This window comes from Vitis vinifera, chromosome 8 (genome assembly GCF_030704535.1).
Source record: "Vitis vinifera cultivar Pinot Noir 40024 chromosome 8, ASM3070453v1".
Lineage (NCBI taxonomy): Eukaryota > Viridiplantae > Streptophyta > Magnoliopsida > Vitales > Vitaceae > Vitis > Vitis vinifera.
Genome location: NC_081812.1, coordinates 21,770,130 through 21,784,800, shown reverse-complemented (window position 1 = coordinate 21,784,800; position 14,671 = coordinate 21,770,130). Strand labels below are relative to the sequence as shown.

The 14,671-nt window shown below is 36.2% G+C and overlaps 3 protein-coding genes across 5 annotated transcripts; 2 read left to right on the top strand and 1 right to left on the bottom strand.

Annotated features, from left to right (window-relative positions):
- The first annotated feature begins 100 nt into the window (after positions 1 to 100).
- Positions 101 to 912, top strand: LOC100264035 (dirigent protein 2). Its single transcript, XM_002280686.4, has one exon. The coding sequence runs from the start codon at positions 127 to 129 to the stop codon at positions 700 to 702; it is 576 nt and encodes a 191-aa protein (XP_002280722.1). The 5' UTR covers positions 101 to 126; the 3' UTR covers positions 703 to 912.
- A 1,333-nt stretch (positions 913 to 2,245) lies between these two features.
- On the bottom strand, positions 2,246 to 4,536 carry LOC100241755 (large ribosomal subunit protein eL21z/eL21y). The gene is made up of 2 exons (XM_002280649.4): positions 4,243 to 4,536; positions 2,246 to 2,701 (listed from the first exon to the last, which is right to left on the bottom strand). The coding sequence occupies exons 1-2, from the start codon at positions 4,477 to 4,479 to the stop codon at positions 2,441 to 2,443; spliced, it is 498 nt and encodes a 165-aa protein (XP_002280685.1). The 5' UTR covers positions 4,480 to 4,536; the 3' UTR covers positions 2,246 to 2,440.
- Positions 4,537 to 5,824: 1,288 nt separating this feature from the next.
- Positions 5,825 to 12,810, top strand: LOC100252017 (uncharacterized). 3 transcript variants are annotated; one of them, XM_010655562.3, is made up of 7 exons: positions 5,825 to 5,988; positions 6,121 to 6,171; positions 7,032 to 7,083; positions 7,160 to 7,218; positions 7,387 to 7,432; positions 10,317 to 10,469; positions 12,103 to 12,810. In XM_010655562.3, exons 1-6 carry the CDS (start codon positions 5,863 to 5,865, stop codon positions 10,457 to 10,459), a joined length of 477 nt encoding a protein of 158 aa, XP_010653864.1. In that variant the 5' UTR covers positions 5,825 to 5,862; the 3' UTR covers positions 10,460 to 10,469; positions 12,103 to 12,810. The 3 variants fall into 3 exon arrangements, with proteins under 3 accessions (XP_010653864.1, XP_002280648.1, XP_010653863.1); XM_010655561.3 differs by having other exon boundaries at positions 5,837 to 5,988; positions 12,100 to 12,810; XM_002280612.3 differs by lacking the exon at positions 12,103 to 12,810 and having other exon boundaries at positions 10,317 to 10,666.
- The last annotated feature ends 1,861 nt before the right edge of the window (positions 12,811 to 14,671 follow it).

The following is a 14,671-nucleotide window of genomic DNA, read 5'->3' as shown; positions in this document are numbered from 1 at the left end:
AAATTTCCTTAACATCTTTTATGATCATTGACAATCTTGATAGCTTGAGAGACAATCCTAATAAATTAAATTGAAAATGATAATGATTCATTATATATGGTTCCCCACTCCCTCGAAGGGTTCTCAATGGAGAAGATGCTCACAAGACTCACCACCATGTCTCTGATCTTCTTCTTCTTCTTCTTCTCCACCCTGGTCGCCGGAAAATCTCAGGGTTTCTCAAGAAGTTTGTCACCGGAGGCATTGGGGCTGAAGAAAGAGAAGCTAAGCCATCTTCATTTCTTCCTCCACGACATTGTGGAGGGTGAAAAAGCCACTGCAGTGAGAGTTGCAGAGGCGTGGATGACAAACACGTCTAAGACAGGGTTCGGGTTTTTAGCCATAATGGACGATCCACTAACAGAAGGGCCGGATCTGGGGTCGAAGACGGTGGGGAGGGCTCAAGGAATGTATGCATCGGCAGCAGAGAATGAGTTTGCTCTGTTGATGGTGCTTAACTTTGCATTCATTGAAGGAAAGTATAAAGGGAGTAATCTGAGTTTGTTAGGGAGGAATGAGGTGTTTTCGGAGGTAAGAGAGATGCCAATCATCGGAGGGAGTGGGGTGTTCCGGTTTGCTCGTGGGTATGCTCAGGCGAAGACTCACAAGATCACAGTTGAATCATCCATAGTTGAGTACAATGTCTTTGTTTACCATTATTGATTTGATGCAGAGGATGACGGTAAACTTTCATAGCTTTTATTTTCATTTTCCGGTTCCGGTGAGTGCGACTGTGTGTGAGGAGTGAGGACTCCACTACAAAAAAAGTTTAAAAGCTTCGACCCCCCACCTGTAATGATCTTCATCACAGAAAGATGTCGTTAATTTTAAGATTTGTATTGAGATTGATTTAGACTCCTACAGTCACTTTTACATGATCCTTCATGATTATGTTACCCTAAGCATGCAGGCTTAGACTGTGACCTCAAGACGATTCAAAACTGTTTTTAAAAACATTTTTTCTATTCTTTAGGAAATTAAAAAGAAGAAAAAAAAAACACATTTAACAATAAAAAATATTAAGAATATTTTTAAATAACACTTTTTTTTTTTCATTTATTTTTAAATATCTATTTTAAAAAATAATTATACAAATTTATAAAATCATTAAAAAATAAAAATAAAACACTAGAAAATAAAATAAAATAATATATATATAACATTTAAAAATATTGAAAACTGATTAAAAATATTTTACTTTCAATACAAATATTTATTTTATAAAATATAGAAAACAGTTTTCAAAAACTGTTTTTTAGAACTATTTTTAGAAAACAGTTATCACACAAACCCTAAAACATTTCTTAAATGGTTGGAGCATTTTCTTGGAAGCAATAAATAAATAAACAAAATTAGGAATAAAAAACCTGTTTTAATACTTAAAAATAGTTTTCTGGACTTGCTAGACTAATTTATAAATCTCCAAACAAGCCAGATATTTTACAAACTTTTAAAAGCCACGTTTTAAAAAATCACTTTTAAAGATCATAATTCACCAACTCTAAAAGCTATGATTAACAATTTACCAAATGCTATAACATCATAATTCTAAGTTGTTTATTTGATAATCTTCCTTATCAAGGCTTAGATAAATTATGATCATCCATATTTTATTCGTTATAAAAACAAATTACGACCATAATGTAACACATCTTATTGGATATCCGGTCCGAGACACTTGGTTACAAAAATAAAATATTCTATTAAGAAAACGATATCCTAAAATATGTATATTATGTCCTACTTACTTAGCCAACCAAATTTAAGCGAAGAGTTTTGATTTGGTTCAGACCTTGGTTAATTTAATAAACCCTAAAGTAGTACAGAATTGGGGTTTAGTCTTTAACATTCGGTAGTCTTTTTTCCTAAAAACCAAAAGTAATGCCCCGCCACCCAGTTGGGTAGAATACTCAGAATTTGCTTGTCCCTCATTTTCTTTTTCCATGGAGGACTGAGTCAGGTACTCTCAGATCCATATGGTCTCATCTTTTCATCACCATATTCTGAATTATTCTTGGTCCTCTTTTTTCAAACACATCCTAGTAGTGAAACCTAAGACAACCTATCCCAGTTACAGGGATTTCAGCAAAGCTTCTGAAGTAATATAGGGACAATGACAAGCATATTGCAACCCATAATTCAATTTCAAGCAGCTGATCGATTCCCACAAGAAAGATCTAATGAACATGGTTTGACAATGATCGAATCACGCAAAAAAAAAAATTCACGACCTTCCATATTTTTAACTAACCCAAATGTCAAGAGCAGTAAGATGTTTGGAAAGTAAACACCTCTTAGGGACGATTTTCAGAAAAACATTTCCTTCAAATAAGCTAATACAGTCTACCGAAGTTTGCAGCACAAAAACCAAACAAAAAATCAAAACCAAGGAAAAGCTGACCTAGTAGCCACCCTTGAGATCATTGACAACATCATAAGGAATTGGAGTAACAGTTTCCAAGGTTGCACCTTCCACCATGAAACCTGGTTTAGGCCCCTCTGGCTGCCTTTTCGTGCTGATGATCTGACCTCCGTTCTTTTTTGCCTCTGCCTTCAATTCATCATTCTTCAACTTCCTCAGCCGGAATTCCTCAGTACACCTTGAAGGTTGCACATGCTCCACTCGCACATGGATCCGCTTCTTGATTATCCTGTTACCCACCTGGATTGGGCACATGCCATAGCCACAGATAAGCCAACAGGAAGGATATGGCAATCTTCAAGCAAAGACTAACAAATCAGAAATAGTAAACTGGACCCTTCAGGAAGGGCATTGAGTGTACCCATTCGGGAAAACATAAATGCTAATTTTATTTATACACAATTCCTTTCCTGCTGCATTGCCAATAAACTGGAAACAGAAAGTGTTATTTAAGGATCTCACAAAAGGAAGAAACCATAATTTTAAATATGAAGATAATCCCATTGGGGATGAAAGAAATTGAGACAATTTGTAAACCAAACCACTCTAGATTTATCCATTCTTTTAAGGCATGCTTGATCCTGGAAGCTGCAACTCACATCACTATTTACCAAAGCTAGTTTGCCTCCTCGGTCATAACATCTTTGCAAATGTCTTCAACAAATTAGATGTAAAATTACCACAGAAAGATTCATAGAAACAGTGGCTTAGATGGCAGTATCTAACTCCGCTCTTGAATAGAAACCCTCATAAGGGCGTATTTAGAAGGAACCAGCTGGACCCTTCAGGAAGGGCATTGAGTGTACCCATTTGGGAAAACATAAATGCTAATTTTATTTATACACAATTCCTTTCCTGCTGCATTGACAATAAACTGGATTCAGAAAGTGTTGTTTAAGGATCTCACAAAAGGAAGAAACCATAATTTTAAATATGAAGATAATCCCATGGGGGATGAAAGAAATTGAGAGAATTTGTAAACCAAACCACTCTAGATTTATCCATTCTTTTGAGGCATGCTTGATCCTGGAAGCTGCAACTCACATCACTATTTACCAAAGCTGGTTTGCCTCCTTGGTCATAACATCTTTGAAAAAGTCTTCAACAAATTAGATGTAAAATTACCACAGAAAGATTCATAGAAACAGTGGCTTAGATGGCAGTATCTAACTCCGCTCTTGAATGGAAACCCTCATAAGGGCGTATTTAGAAGGAACTAGCTGCAGTTCTGTTGGTGCCTACAAGCCGAAACCATTCCCTAATACAAAATGCTTGGATATCGTGTTTAAAGTGATTCTTTAGAAAATTGCTCTGGTTTTACATTGATACGCATTTCCCTAAAAATCCACCACAGAAACTAAGATAATCTTATGCACAAAACGAAGCTATTCTTCGTGTTTCTTCTCATGTATTGTGATCAAACCAGACAAAGTTCTACTCAAATTGGTTTAGTTCCCATCCTTCATTTGGCTAATAGCTATGAAGCCAACTCGATTCAATTGAACAAATCCCTATTAAACAGATCAATTACAACCCACACATTATTAATTCACCACCAACTCAGAAATTTAATTCAAAAACACATGTGATCATTCGAAATGGAATAAGAAGTCAGCGGAGTACACGACGCCGGAATCAATCCAACTGCTTCAAAATGAAATTGCCACCAATACCCAATAAATCAACCACCATTTTCACACAAACAAAACATTAAACCCATAAACTACGATCAAAACACAACAACAACACATCAGAGAGAGATAGAGATGTAGAGGAGAGACCTGCTTGTTTACTTCAACACCGATGGCGCGCTTGGTGACGTTCCAGACCTTACCAGTGCGGCCATGGTAGAACTTGTGGGGCATGCCCTTGTGGACGGCGCCGTTTACTTTGATGTCCACGTAGTCTCCGATGCGAAAGGTTCTCAGGTACGTTGTCAAGGGAATGTAACCCTTCTTCCTGAAGGGCCTGGCGAACAAGTCTCGAGTCCTCGATCGGAGTCCGTGTCCCGCCGGCATCTTCCCTTACCCAACTCTCCACCGCTATCGAAGACTCGGAGACTCTGTAAACCCTAGCTGATGAAACTTTATAGTAGGGTTTTGGACCCTAACTGGGCTTGGCCGGGCTGCACTTGTGCGAGTTCGGATCCAGCCCAAGCCCAATATCCAAAAAAGGCAGGATGATTTTTAATAAACCATGTCACTCATTAAACAAATTGAATTGAAAATCAGATATATAATATAAATTTAAAAATTTTAAAAACCAGATTTATAATATAAGTGAAAATATTTAATAGATGATTTTTAAAAATAATTAGACATTCAATATTAAGTTTGGGTTTAATGTCAAATATAAGTTTGGATACAATTTTTAAACTAGGAGGATAATGTTTTTTTTTTTTAAAGTGTTTTTTTAAGATAAAAAATAAATGTTTGACAATATTTTGAAAAAAAATAAATAAAGCACTTGAGGGGTGTTTTTTTAAAAAATACTTCAAAATTTACAATTATTCCTAAAGTACCTAGAGTATTCGCCGTTAACTTTATTTCATTTCTTTCATTTCTCATTATCATTATTTCCCTCTCACTCTCTTAAAATTTCTATGAAAATTTTCTCACCAACGACCAAAAAATTATTATTCATAAAATAATTTTGAAATTTTGTACAATCTCATTGAAAATCATTACAAGCTTATTATGTAGTAAGTTCAATAACATCAATTTATATTTTTTTGTGTACTTGTTTCTATTTTCATAATTATAAAAATAATTTTCAAAATTTTCTTTTAACAATATAAATGTTTATATATTTTTTTAATAAAATTTTGGATTATTATAATATTTTATTGTTATAATGAATGTACTTTTTAGTAATTTATTAATACTAGAAAGTTTTTTTTTATATTTATGTAATATATTGTTAAAAACACTATTAGAATCATTTTTTGATATTATCATAGAAGTGTTTTTTATACAAGTGTTGTAGAATAAAACACTTATAATAAAAATACTTCTATTAGAAGCACTGCGAAATAGGCTTTCAATCATACTTTTATCAACATAATTTATCATTGTTTTGGAAAAGTAAAAATACTCATACTTTTTATCATCTTTATTTAATTTAAAAAATAAAAAATATCATAATAATTATCTTGAATAAATTTTTTTTAAAATATAGTTTTGAGACTTAAAATCTAATGGCACACTACAATTTGATGTGGATGTTGGGCTGGGGTTGAGTGGCGTAGTGAATTGTAGCCCAAAGTGCAATGGGCCACTCAAGGCCCATGATCAGTCTAGAGCCCATGGGCTGTCGAGGGGCCATGGGCTTCGTCTTCTAAGCTATAAATCAGTTCAGTGAAAAATATTTAGAGAGTTGCGAAGAGGTGAAGAACCCTACAAATGGGAACGAGAGAAGTTTACGAGCAGAAATTGAGGAGTGGGAATCTCCATCACGATCCAACAATCAACCCTGGCCTTGGATCTCCACGCTGTCCTCGCTGTCTATCTCTAATAAACCCTAATTCTGTATGCTTTCTCTTTCTGTCATAAACCCTAGTTCTGTATGCTTTCTCTTTCTCTATATGCACGCACTCTCTATGCGTACATTCTGTGGATCACAGAGCCGACTCTGTTGTGATGTGATTGTTTTTGAATCAGAAAAGCGGTGAATGGACGATTACTTCCGTTTTGCACGACGCCACTGCTGTGGTAGGTTTACTTTCTACTGCAATTTCGTATCGAATTTCGTTGAATTGGATTGATTTATTGAATGAATTCTGAACGAAAATTAAAATTTATCCCGTGATAAATATACCGTGTATAATCCAAATTGAATTGAAAGTTGATTAGTGGTTTTTATCAGGTTTGAGATAGTTTTTTGTGTATTAATCCCAATATGATATATTTTTTAATTCCAATCTATTGCTATTGTATGTTAGCTTTGCCCACATGATGATAATGTTTGTGGCTGTCAACCAGACCTATGAAAAGTGGTGGACAATTGTGCATAATCCAGGAGAGGTGGTGAATCTTGATGATAAATATGTTTCTAATTTCTTTTTATAACATATTTATCAGTATGTTTTACCACGTTTTGCTGGATTTTCGTTTTTTTTGGCTCCTTAGCTGACCAAGTGGCGGATTGTTTATTCTAGTCAGAGGCAAAACTTTTGGCCTCTTCTGTAGGGTAGGGGACTTTTTTGCCATAAGTTGTAATTAGCTGTTCTTAGGGTTGCTTCTCAATATTTTGAAGCCTTTATTCTTATTTTGATCAGATTTCAGACATTTTGGGAGAATGTCTCATCCTTCATGTTCTTTACAAATGAATTGAAATTGATTGTTTCTAATAAAGAAATTTCTTTTGGAACCTGATTCATAATAGTGAAGTTTGCCCCATAAAAGATATTGTTTATAAGGTTGTCGGAGACTCTGATTAATGGGGTTTTCCGTTTCTGGCCTCTTATACCTATTGTCCAGTTTTTGTCAATCATGATATCTACCTAAAACATAATGCCAAAATATTGTTTGTTCCTTTTTTTTGTCTGACTACTCTCATCTTCCCTGAGTAGGCTGGCGCAGGTATAGGTGGAATGCTTAGTGCAGTGTATGGTATCAATACAGGTATAATCAGATTCCTTTGCTTACATAATGTATGTGTATGACACACATATTATTTATAGTATTGTTTTGATTTCAGGAATCCCATATATTCAGAATCGTGTGAGGGGACCCAAGTGGCTTCCTTTTATAATTGGGGTATAAATTTAATAATTGTGACTTTCCTCTTTAATCCTTTTACCATATGTTTGTGAGGCTTTAGATTGCTCCCATCTTACGCTTTTATTCTGCTTGAAATGCATACATGTTAACTCTACAGGCATTTTCTTTAGCTCACTTTAATTGCACTGTCCTGTTTATTGACAGATGCCTCCATTGCTAATGTTCTCAGCTACATGTGCTGCATTTGGAGGTGAGCATTGTGCCTTTTATTTAGCATATTCAAGCATGTTTCAGGCATTGTGACTTGGTTGTTACAATGAAATGAAGGAATGATGATTAAGCATTTAAGCTTGAGTATTAAAGGTGCAAATTCCCGTATATCATCTTACTGGTTTCTGGCAAAGATTGGCTACAGCTGCTACCAATTATGACTAGTTTGATTTTATTAATTTTATTGTAAATTCAATCATAGTCACACTATACACATTCTTTTTTGCTCTTCGTTTTTTTCCACTGTGGTGACCATTCAAAATGTTGGGTCTGTATTTCCAGTTGTGTTGTGGGCAAGCAGGTGGGGAAGGAAGATGGGTTGATTGTTTTTAGTGTCAATTGTGGATTGTTTCTTCCTTTAGATGTGCCTTATTTTGAACAAAAGCCATATCATTTTTTTGTTTGTTTTTTTTGGTTTTTGGTTTTTCTATCATTGGATGATAGCATTGTTTATAGATTTCCCTCTAAAAAATCTCTATATTCACACATGCAGAGGATTAGCTTAATCAATTCTACCCTAATAAAATGTCTTTGCTTATTACTTTTTTACAACCATTGTTCCTGACTCTTTCTACCCTGCCACAATCACCACCATCACCAACATCCTACCACCCTCCTTCCATGGAACCCAAAAATTCCAAATCCCTCCTCCAAAGACACTTTTAATGTTATTTATTGATGCTTTTTGTGGTGAGGGGGGCTTTGGAACAAAAGCCGCATTTGGTAATTGAACTATTGTTTGCTTGGAGAAACAGAAAGGGGGCTTAATTTTCAAAAATTTATCTATCTTTAATAAGGTTCTTTTGGGAAAATGGTCTTAGAGATTTGTAAGTGAATGGAATCCTCTATAGAAACAGGTAATTGTAGGAAAGTATGGGCAAGAAAAAGGAAGGTGGTATGCTAAAGAAATGAAAGAAGGGTATAAAGTGAGAGTGTGGAAGGCAATCAGAGGTAGATGGGAGGTTTTCAAGGATAAAATAGGTTTTAAGGTTAGGTCTGGGCATAGTTGTGAAAGGTGCATCTAGGCTCCAGGCGGCGCAACACCACCCTCCAGTTCCTCGCCTGACTGTAGGAGTCGCTCCTTCACGGAGGCATTGATTAGGCGTGCAAGGCGCTTGCTTCTCGACCAAGCACGATGCCCCCAACATGTGCGTCTTTATCCTCTGTTGTCGTCTTCTTCTTCTTTTTCTTTTTTTGGTGATCTTCTCATCCTTCGGCGACGAGTTGCATAGCAGCAAAGGGAGAACGATGATGGTTTTGTTTTTTTAATTTCTTGAGACCAAAATGACGTCGTTTGGTCTATTGTTTTAAAAGAACAGGGTCCAAAACGACGTTGTTTTGGCCTGTTCTTCTTCTAGAACCCAATACATGCTTGTGTTTGGACTTGTAAAACACACAAAAAAAAAATGCCCTAGCCTCCTAAACAGTGTGAAGAAGAGAAAAAGACAGAGAAGAAGGGGAAAAATGGAGGGAAAATAGAGGAAAAATTTCGGGCACTTGATTATATTATATAAAAATATATATGTAAAATAAGGTGTGCCTCACTTCACTAAAGCTTGCGCCTTAGGTGTGCCTTGCGCCTCAGGCTCTGGGAGGACTTTGCGCCTTGGTGCGCTTTGAGCCTTTTAAAACTATGGGTTTGGGAACATGGTGAGGTTTTGGAAGGACAAGTGGTGTGGGGACACACCTTTGAGGGAATCATTTTCAGAGCTCTATTCTATAGCTTATTCAAAAAATGCTTGGGAGGGTGACCTCTAGGATGGATGGTAGTTGGAGTCTTAGGTTAATGAGGCAGTTGCATTATTAGGAATTAGAGGAGGTACAAGTCTTTTTTATGAGGTTGTATTAACACTCCATTACTTGGGGACTAAGGATATTATGGTGTGGTTGGCTACAAAGAATAGTACTTTTTCAGTTAAGTACTTCTACTCCTCTTTGACAAATAGGAGAGTGGAGTCATTCCCTTTTGGCACAATATGGAATTCTTAGGTGCTATTCAGAATTTGCTCCTTTGCTTGGGAAGCAACTTGAGGCAAAATTTTGACTCTAGATCAACTCCAAAAGAGGGATTGGAGGATTTTTAATAGATGCTACATGTGCAAGGAAGAAGGGCAACCATATACACATTCATCATTTGAAAGCACACATTTTGTGGTAGTTGATTTATGTATGTTTTGGTGTACAGTGGGTGATGCACTCTTCAATTAGAGGGGTTCTCTTGAGCTAGCATGGGTCCTGTGTTGGAAAAAAAGATGAAGAAGGCTTGGAAGGTTGCTCCATTGTGCTCATTTTGGACCATTTGGAGAGAAAGAAAAAGGAGAGCTTTTGATAATTGTGAAAGCATGGATCAAACAATTAAAAACTCTTTCTTGTATGTATTTTGGGATTGGGGTAGATTGCATACTAGGGATAGTTCTTTGCCGCTGTTGGACTTTGTCAATTGGTTAGGCTCTTTGTTGGGTACAATTGCTGGTTTTTGTGTTTTCACATCTTTCTTTTGATCTTTTGGTTGCTTTGTATACATCGTGTATACTTCTTGCTTTTATGTTTAATACAATTCTTTCTTACCTATCAAAAAAAAAAAATTGTCATGGTTGATCTTTCTACTTTGCTGTTAGTTAGAAAATTAATTATTTTTAATGTTTTTTCCTTCTGTTTTTGCTTGATATTAAGAGGACTTCATTTAGAATAGCTTTTCTTATTATAATATGCCTTTCCACTATTTTTCTATTGCATAGAAGTCAGAGATGTATACTGAGTAATTGGTTTATGAAAATGTTGCAACACATGCTATGTATGGTATTACATATGGGTAGAGTCCCAGTTCGTGAATGATTCAAATTTTTCGCGGGCTGTTTTTATAGGTTATGCACTTCCAAAGTTTGCTCAGCTCACAGTGACATCATATTATGCCGCCTCAAGTGCCTCACATTATGGAATCTCTCTACTCACCAGACACATTGAAGAGGTCCACACTGCCCAATCTCATCGTGAGAAACTCAGATGATCACTTGAAGGTGCACAAAACAAAAATATGCTTCAGTTTTTGAATTTTGTAAACTATCTTATATTTCCAGTCTTAAATGCATGAAGTAGTAGATGGGTAGGACCATTCTTCCTTTATTACCTTATTAATAAAATGTATTGGGAAAACATATCTTTCTACTGTGTTTATTAAAATTTATATTAATTAATAATAGTTTCATTAAGATGCTGTTCTGGCTGCCTTGACTTTCAACTTGTTGATTGGCTGGGTTTCTTATGTGAGTAGGTGATGAAGTAAAGTTTCATCAATGATGATTGACTTTAAAGGCATGATATCATATCTAATATAACGAATTGATCAGTGCATGCCATCATCATTATAGTTCAGTGGATGATTTGAAATCATAAGGAGAACACATATCATTTCTTTCTTTCACAAAGAAATGACCTTATTAATAACTGAACTGGAGAATAGAAGAGAGAAAAAGTAGAAAATAAATATTGTAGAGAGAACCCGAAAAACAAATGATAGGACAGTACCAGAACTTCTACTGTGGACACAGGGAGGCTGCGTAAACTCTAAATAGATGGCAGCTTTTTTTGACCAATATTGTGGCATCCTAGATGGCTGTTTTAAGGTATTCACTCTAGTGAGTCAACTAATATGGAGGGTATGGTATAATATGGAGGGCAGAGTAACTCAAAGGTTTGTCCTCGATACCGCTGTTACAGTCTTACAGATCCATGATTACCCACCATTTTAGGATTGGAAAAGAACACCCATGTCATGTCACAAAAAGATCCTGCCCTCTCTCCCTTATCCAGAATGAAGATCTTTTTATCTAATCCCATTGGCTTCCTTGACAAGGTGCAGAAATTTGAACCCTGAACGTACACTATTTCCTTCTACACCTGAGCCAAGGCCAGTTGCAAAGAGGAATATTTTGCAATCTGGATTTGATAAATAGACTCACCCTCACAGGAATGTGACCTTTTCTCAAGAGGCTAGATAATTACCTATCTTTTCCACCACAGGCATAGGGTACCAAAATTCCAGAGCAAAAATATTTCCTCCAAACAACTTGATTCCCAAAGGTGTTAGAAAACCCTTGAATCCTTTTTTCATTCTAGCTGATTTCAATAGCATAACTTTTAGAATGGGGGACTTAAAACTCTGAGAGCAGAGATACTTTGAAAAGGGAAAGAGCTATAGATGAGAGGTTAGATTTGTTTTAATAAACCACCCATGGACCTATGCCACCCACCCTTTGGTTAATCCTTCTAAGAACTCCCAACTTCTTCTGTTCTAAAGAGTACCAAAAAAGTTTGCAAATTGGCAGCTTCAATTGCTTCAGTACAGACAAAACCAGTCCCTGGGCTTTGGCTGAGAAGAATTCTGGGGTCATTTCTTTGGTCATGATCCTGGGAAAGAAGACGAAGGTGAATTATTGTTTGGCCATTGTTCGTATTGCTAAATTATTATCCTGCTTTGAACGGGTCAAATCTGTGATTCTTTTTGTTAGCTAAACTCGTCGAAATTCTGAACTTTATGTTTCCGTTTTCATCGGAATATTGAAGTGAATCTCAGAGACAATGTCTGAAAATTTCTCCACAATTTATGCCATTTGATTGAGGGTACCTGTTTGATTCTAACTTGTGCAGCAGTTTGACAAAATTTGAAAGGATGTTACAAAGCTTAAAACCCTGGTTGAAAGGGCAGGTGAAGACGCTTTATGGAGGTTGTAATTAAGAGGGTATACAGACAGACGGCAAGCTTTACTTGCACATCAGTAGCTGTATCACTGTCATGTACCTGTAATCTTATGTGCATTGGCACTACACCACACTGCCCTGCCTTGAATTCTCGTCTTGTTACCTTCGCAGACAGACTCAACCTCGAGCTGCAGACTAATTACTTTGAAAGTATAGTACACAGCAGGCTTGGCAGCCGCAGCAGGTTGGGATTCATTGAGCTCTGACTAGCTTTAGGTTTGGCTTTGTTGAATCCGCATTTTCGGACTCATATTAAGTCAAATCTGGGCAAGCTGGGATCGGGATCTCTCTCTTGCTCTCTCTCTCCCTCCCTCCCTCTCTCTCTCTCTCTCTCTCTGTTCGTGCTCAAGCCTAGTTAAACCCTAAACCTACCGCACTTGTTTGACTCCCAACTCCAATGGCTATGTGAATAGCTGGGGAGTTCTATCATTAGATTTTAAAACGCAAAAGGTGGAGCCAGAGAGGATGCAGTTTGGCATTCGTTTTTCTGCTTCTCATATTAAGTGCAAAGAGAAGTACATCAATGCAATGGCAATGTGGAGGTGTGGCACAGTAAATGTTCATCAGAAATTATTGTTTCTGCAAAATTTTCATCTTCAACGCCTTCCTTACTTTTACGAGGCCCTGCAAGTTATGTTACTTGTAGGCCCATTGCATTATTCTCACTTTGTATGGTCAGGATTGTCCTTCTATTCTGCGTTGTAGATGGAGGCAAAGAAAAAAAAAAGTTTAAATTAAAAATGAAATTTAAGTTAAAAGAAAAAGAAATAATAATGATATATATTATACCCAAAACTTTACGAAAGATTGTTTATTATAAGAAAAATATTTTAAACTTCCCAAACCCAGTGATGCTTTAATCAAGCACTGTAGTTTTCCTTGCTTGAATAGTCAAAAAATTTTATTTTAAGCTTAATTTATTATGTTTATTTAAAAAATGAAATTTCGATTTTTTTAAAAAATTAATAGAAAAATGAAGACAATGTTGCTCCTTGTAAAACTTAATTTGTAGGTTATATATAAAACCGCATAGTGGTCAACTGAAATTTTTTTTATTGTAACAAAATTTGAACTTGTGGTTAAAATAAAAAATAAAAAATAATCCTAAGAGAGATATATTTAAAGAGGAGGAGAAGCCAAACAGAGCCCAGAGAACCGACTATATGCATGGGGCATTGATCGAAAAAGAGAGGAGAAATGGTGCATTTACCCAATGGGTGCGACCCAAAATTTGGAGGCACATCAGCATGAACCAAGGAGAGTGCAAGTGTCAACCTCGTTTACAACTTTTTATAGAGGTGTGGGCCGATGTTTCTTAAATTCCACTGGTCTCTCTCTTTAGGAGGAGTGGTCCCAAATGATAATGTGTGTACTCTTCACAAGTCTTTATTGTGCCTTTTACCATCTTTTGCATCATGTGCCCCCACTCTCACCCGCCAACATGCATTTACTTGTGGGTCCCTAGATAGATGTAAGACGTTTACATTGTGACAGTCATATGGGTCTACCCTCTTCTTTCTTGTTCGTATTATTGTGGGGTACCCCTTCAATTAAAGGGGAGATGGGGTCTTCCGAAATCACCCTTATATCCAAGCCCTTTCCAATGCCAAAATATTGGTACAAGGCATGGGTACAAGTGTCCTTCCCTTCTGATACGCAATGCTATTGGGTCTCAATTACTGTGTGGCAAAGTGAAAATATCTTTATACAGATGTAACATCTCTTTGTTACATAAGCCAATAGCCTTCAAAAGTACCCCTCCACCAATGTCCTTTGATCAATGCCCTATCCTTATTATTACCATTATAACAAAATTGAATTAATTTTTATTTGGTTTAATTTCCACATTAATACAAGAACAAGCATTTTCGATAAAACAAGTGTCCTTTTCTAAAAGTAAAGGGTAAAGGGTCCCTTCACTTGGGTCTCTTTTTGGATGCTCCCATTCCCTTTTGTGTTAAGTTTTTTAGGGTTTTATGAGCAGTGGTTGCACTGGTAGAAACCAAACTACTAGCCATTTCAGGACTGTCTTATACAAACATAATTGCAGAAAAAAGTTATTTTGGAGGAAGGTTTCTGAATTTGGTTTGAAAACAAAGCCTCCACCTAACTGATACTAAATTTGTGTATCAAATTCAAAACCGCCTCATCATCTCATAACTGAGGGTGACTCCATGTTTTGGGAACTTTTGATGTTTAAGAATCTGTTAAATCACTTTATGGATGAATCAAATTTTTAGGGTTACTGGGAATGGTTGTGTGGGTCCTTTTCATTACACACTTTTTAATTTTCTTGTTCATTTCTTAATAAATAATCTACTTCTTGTTGGTTATTAATGGGGGCTATGTCCATAATTGAATACTTTGTCCCAAAAGCGAATAATACTATTTGCATTGTTGCTGCAAGAGAATTGGATCCTAGTCCAAATTTAGCTAATGCAAATGTTAAACATATATGTTT

Excerpts from the sequence above, each read along its gene's own strand:
- LOC100264035 (XM_002280686.4), top strand. The coding sequence starts at position 127 with ATGGAGAAGATGCTCACAAGACTCACCACCATGTCTCTGATCTTCTTC.
- LOC100241755 (XM_002280649.4), bottom strand. The coding sequence starts at position 4,479 with ATGCCGGCGGGACACGGACTCCGATCGAGGACTCGAGACTTGTTCGCC. Across the intron at positions 2,702-4,242 it reads GTGTTGAAGTAAACAAGCAG|GTGGGTAACAGGATAATCAA; the intron begins GTCTCTCCTCTA and ends TGCCCAATCCAG.
- LOC100252017 (XM_010655562.3), top strand. The coding sequence starts at position 5,863 with ATGGGAACGAGAGAAGTTTACGAGCAGAAATTGAGGAGTGGGAATCTC. Across the intron at positions 6,172-7,031 it reads TGCACGACGCCACTGCTGTG|GCTGGCGCAGGTATAGGTGG; the intron begins GTAGGTTTACTT and ends TTCCCTGAGTAG. Across the intron at positions 7,219-7,386 it reads GGCTTCCTTTTATAATTGGG|ATGCCTCCATTGCTAATGTT; the intron begins GTATAAATTTAA and ends GTTTATTGACAG.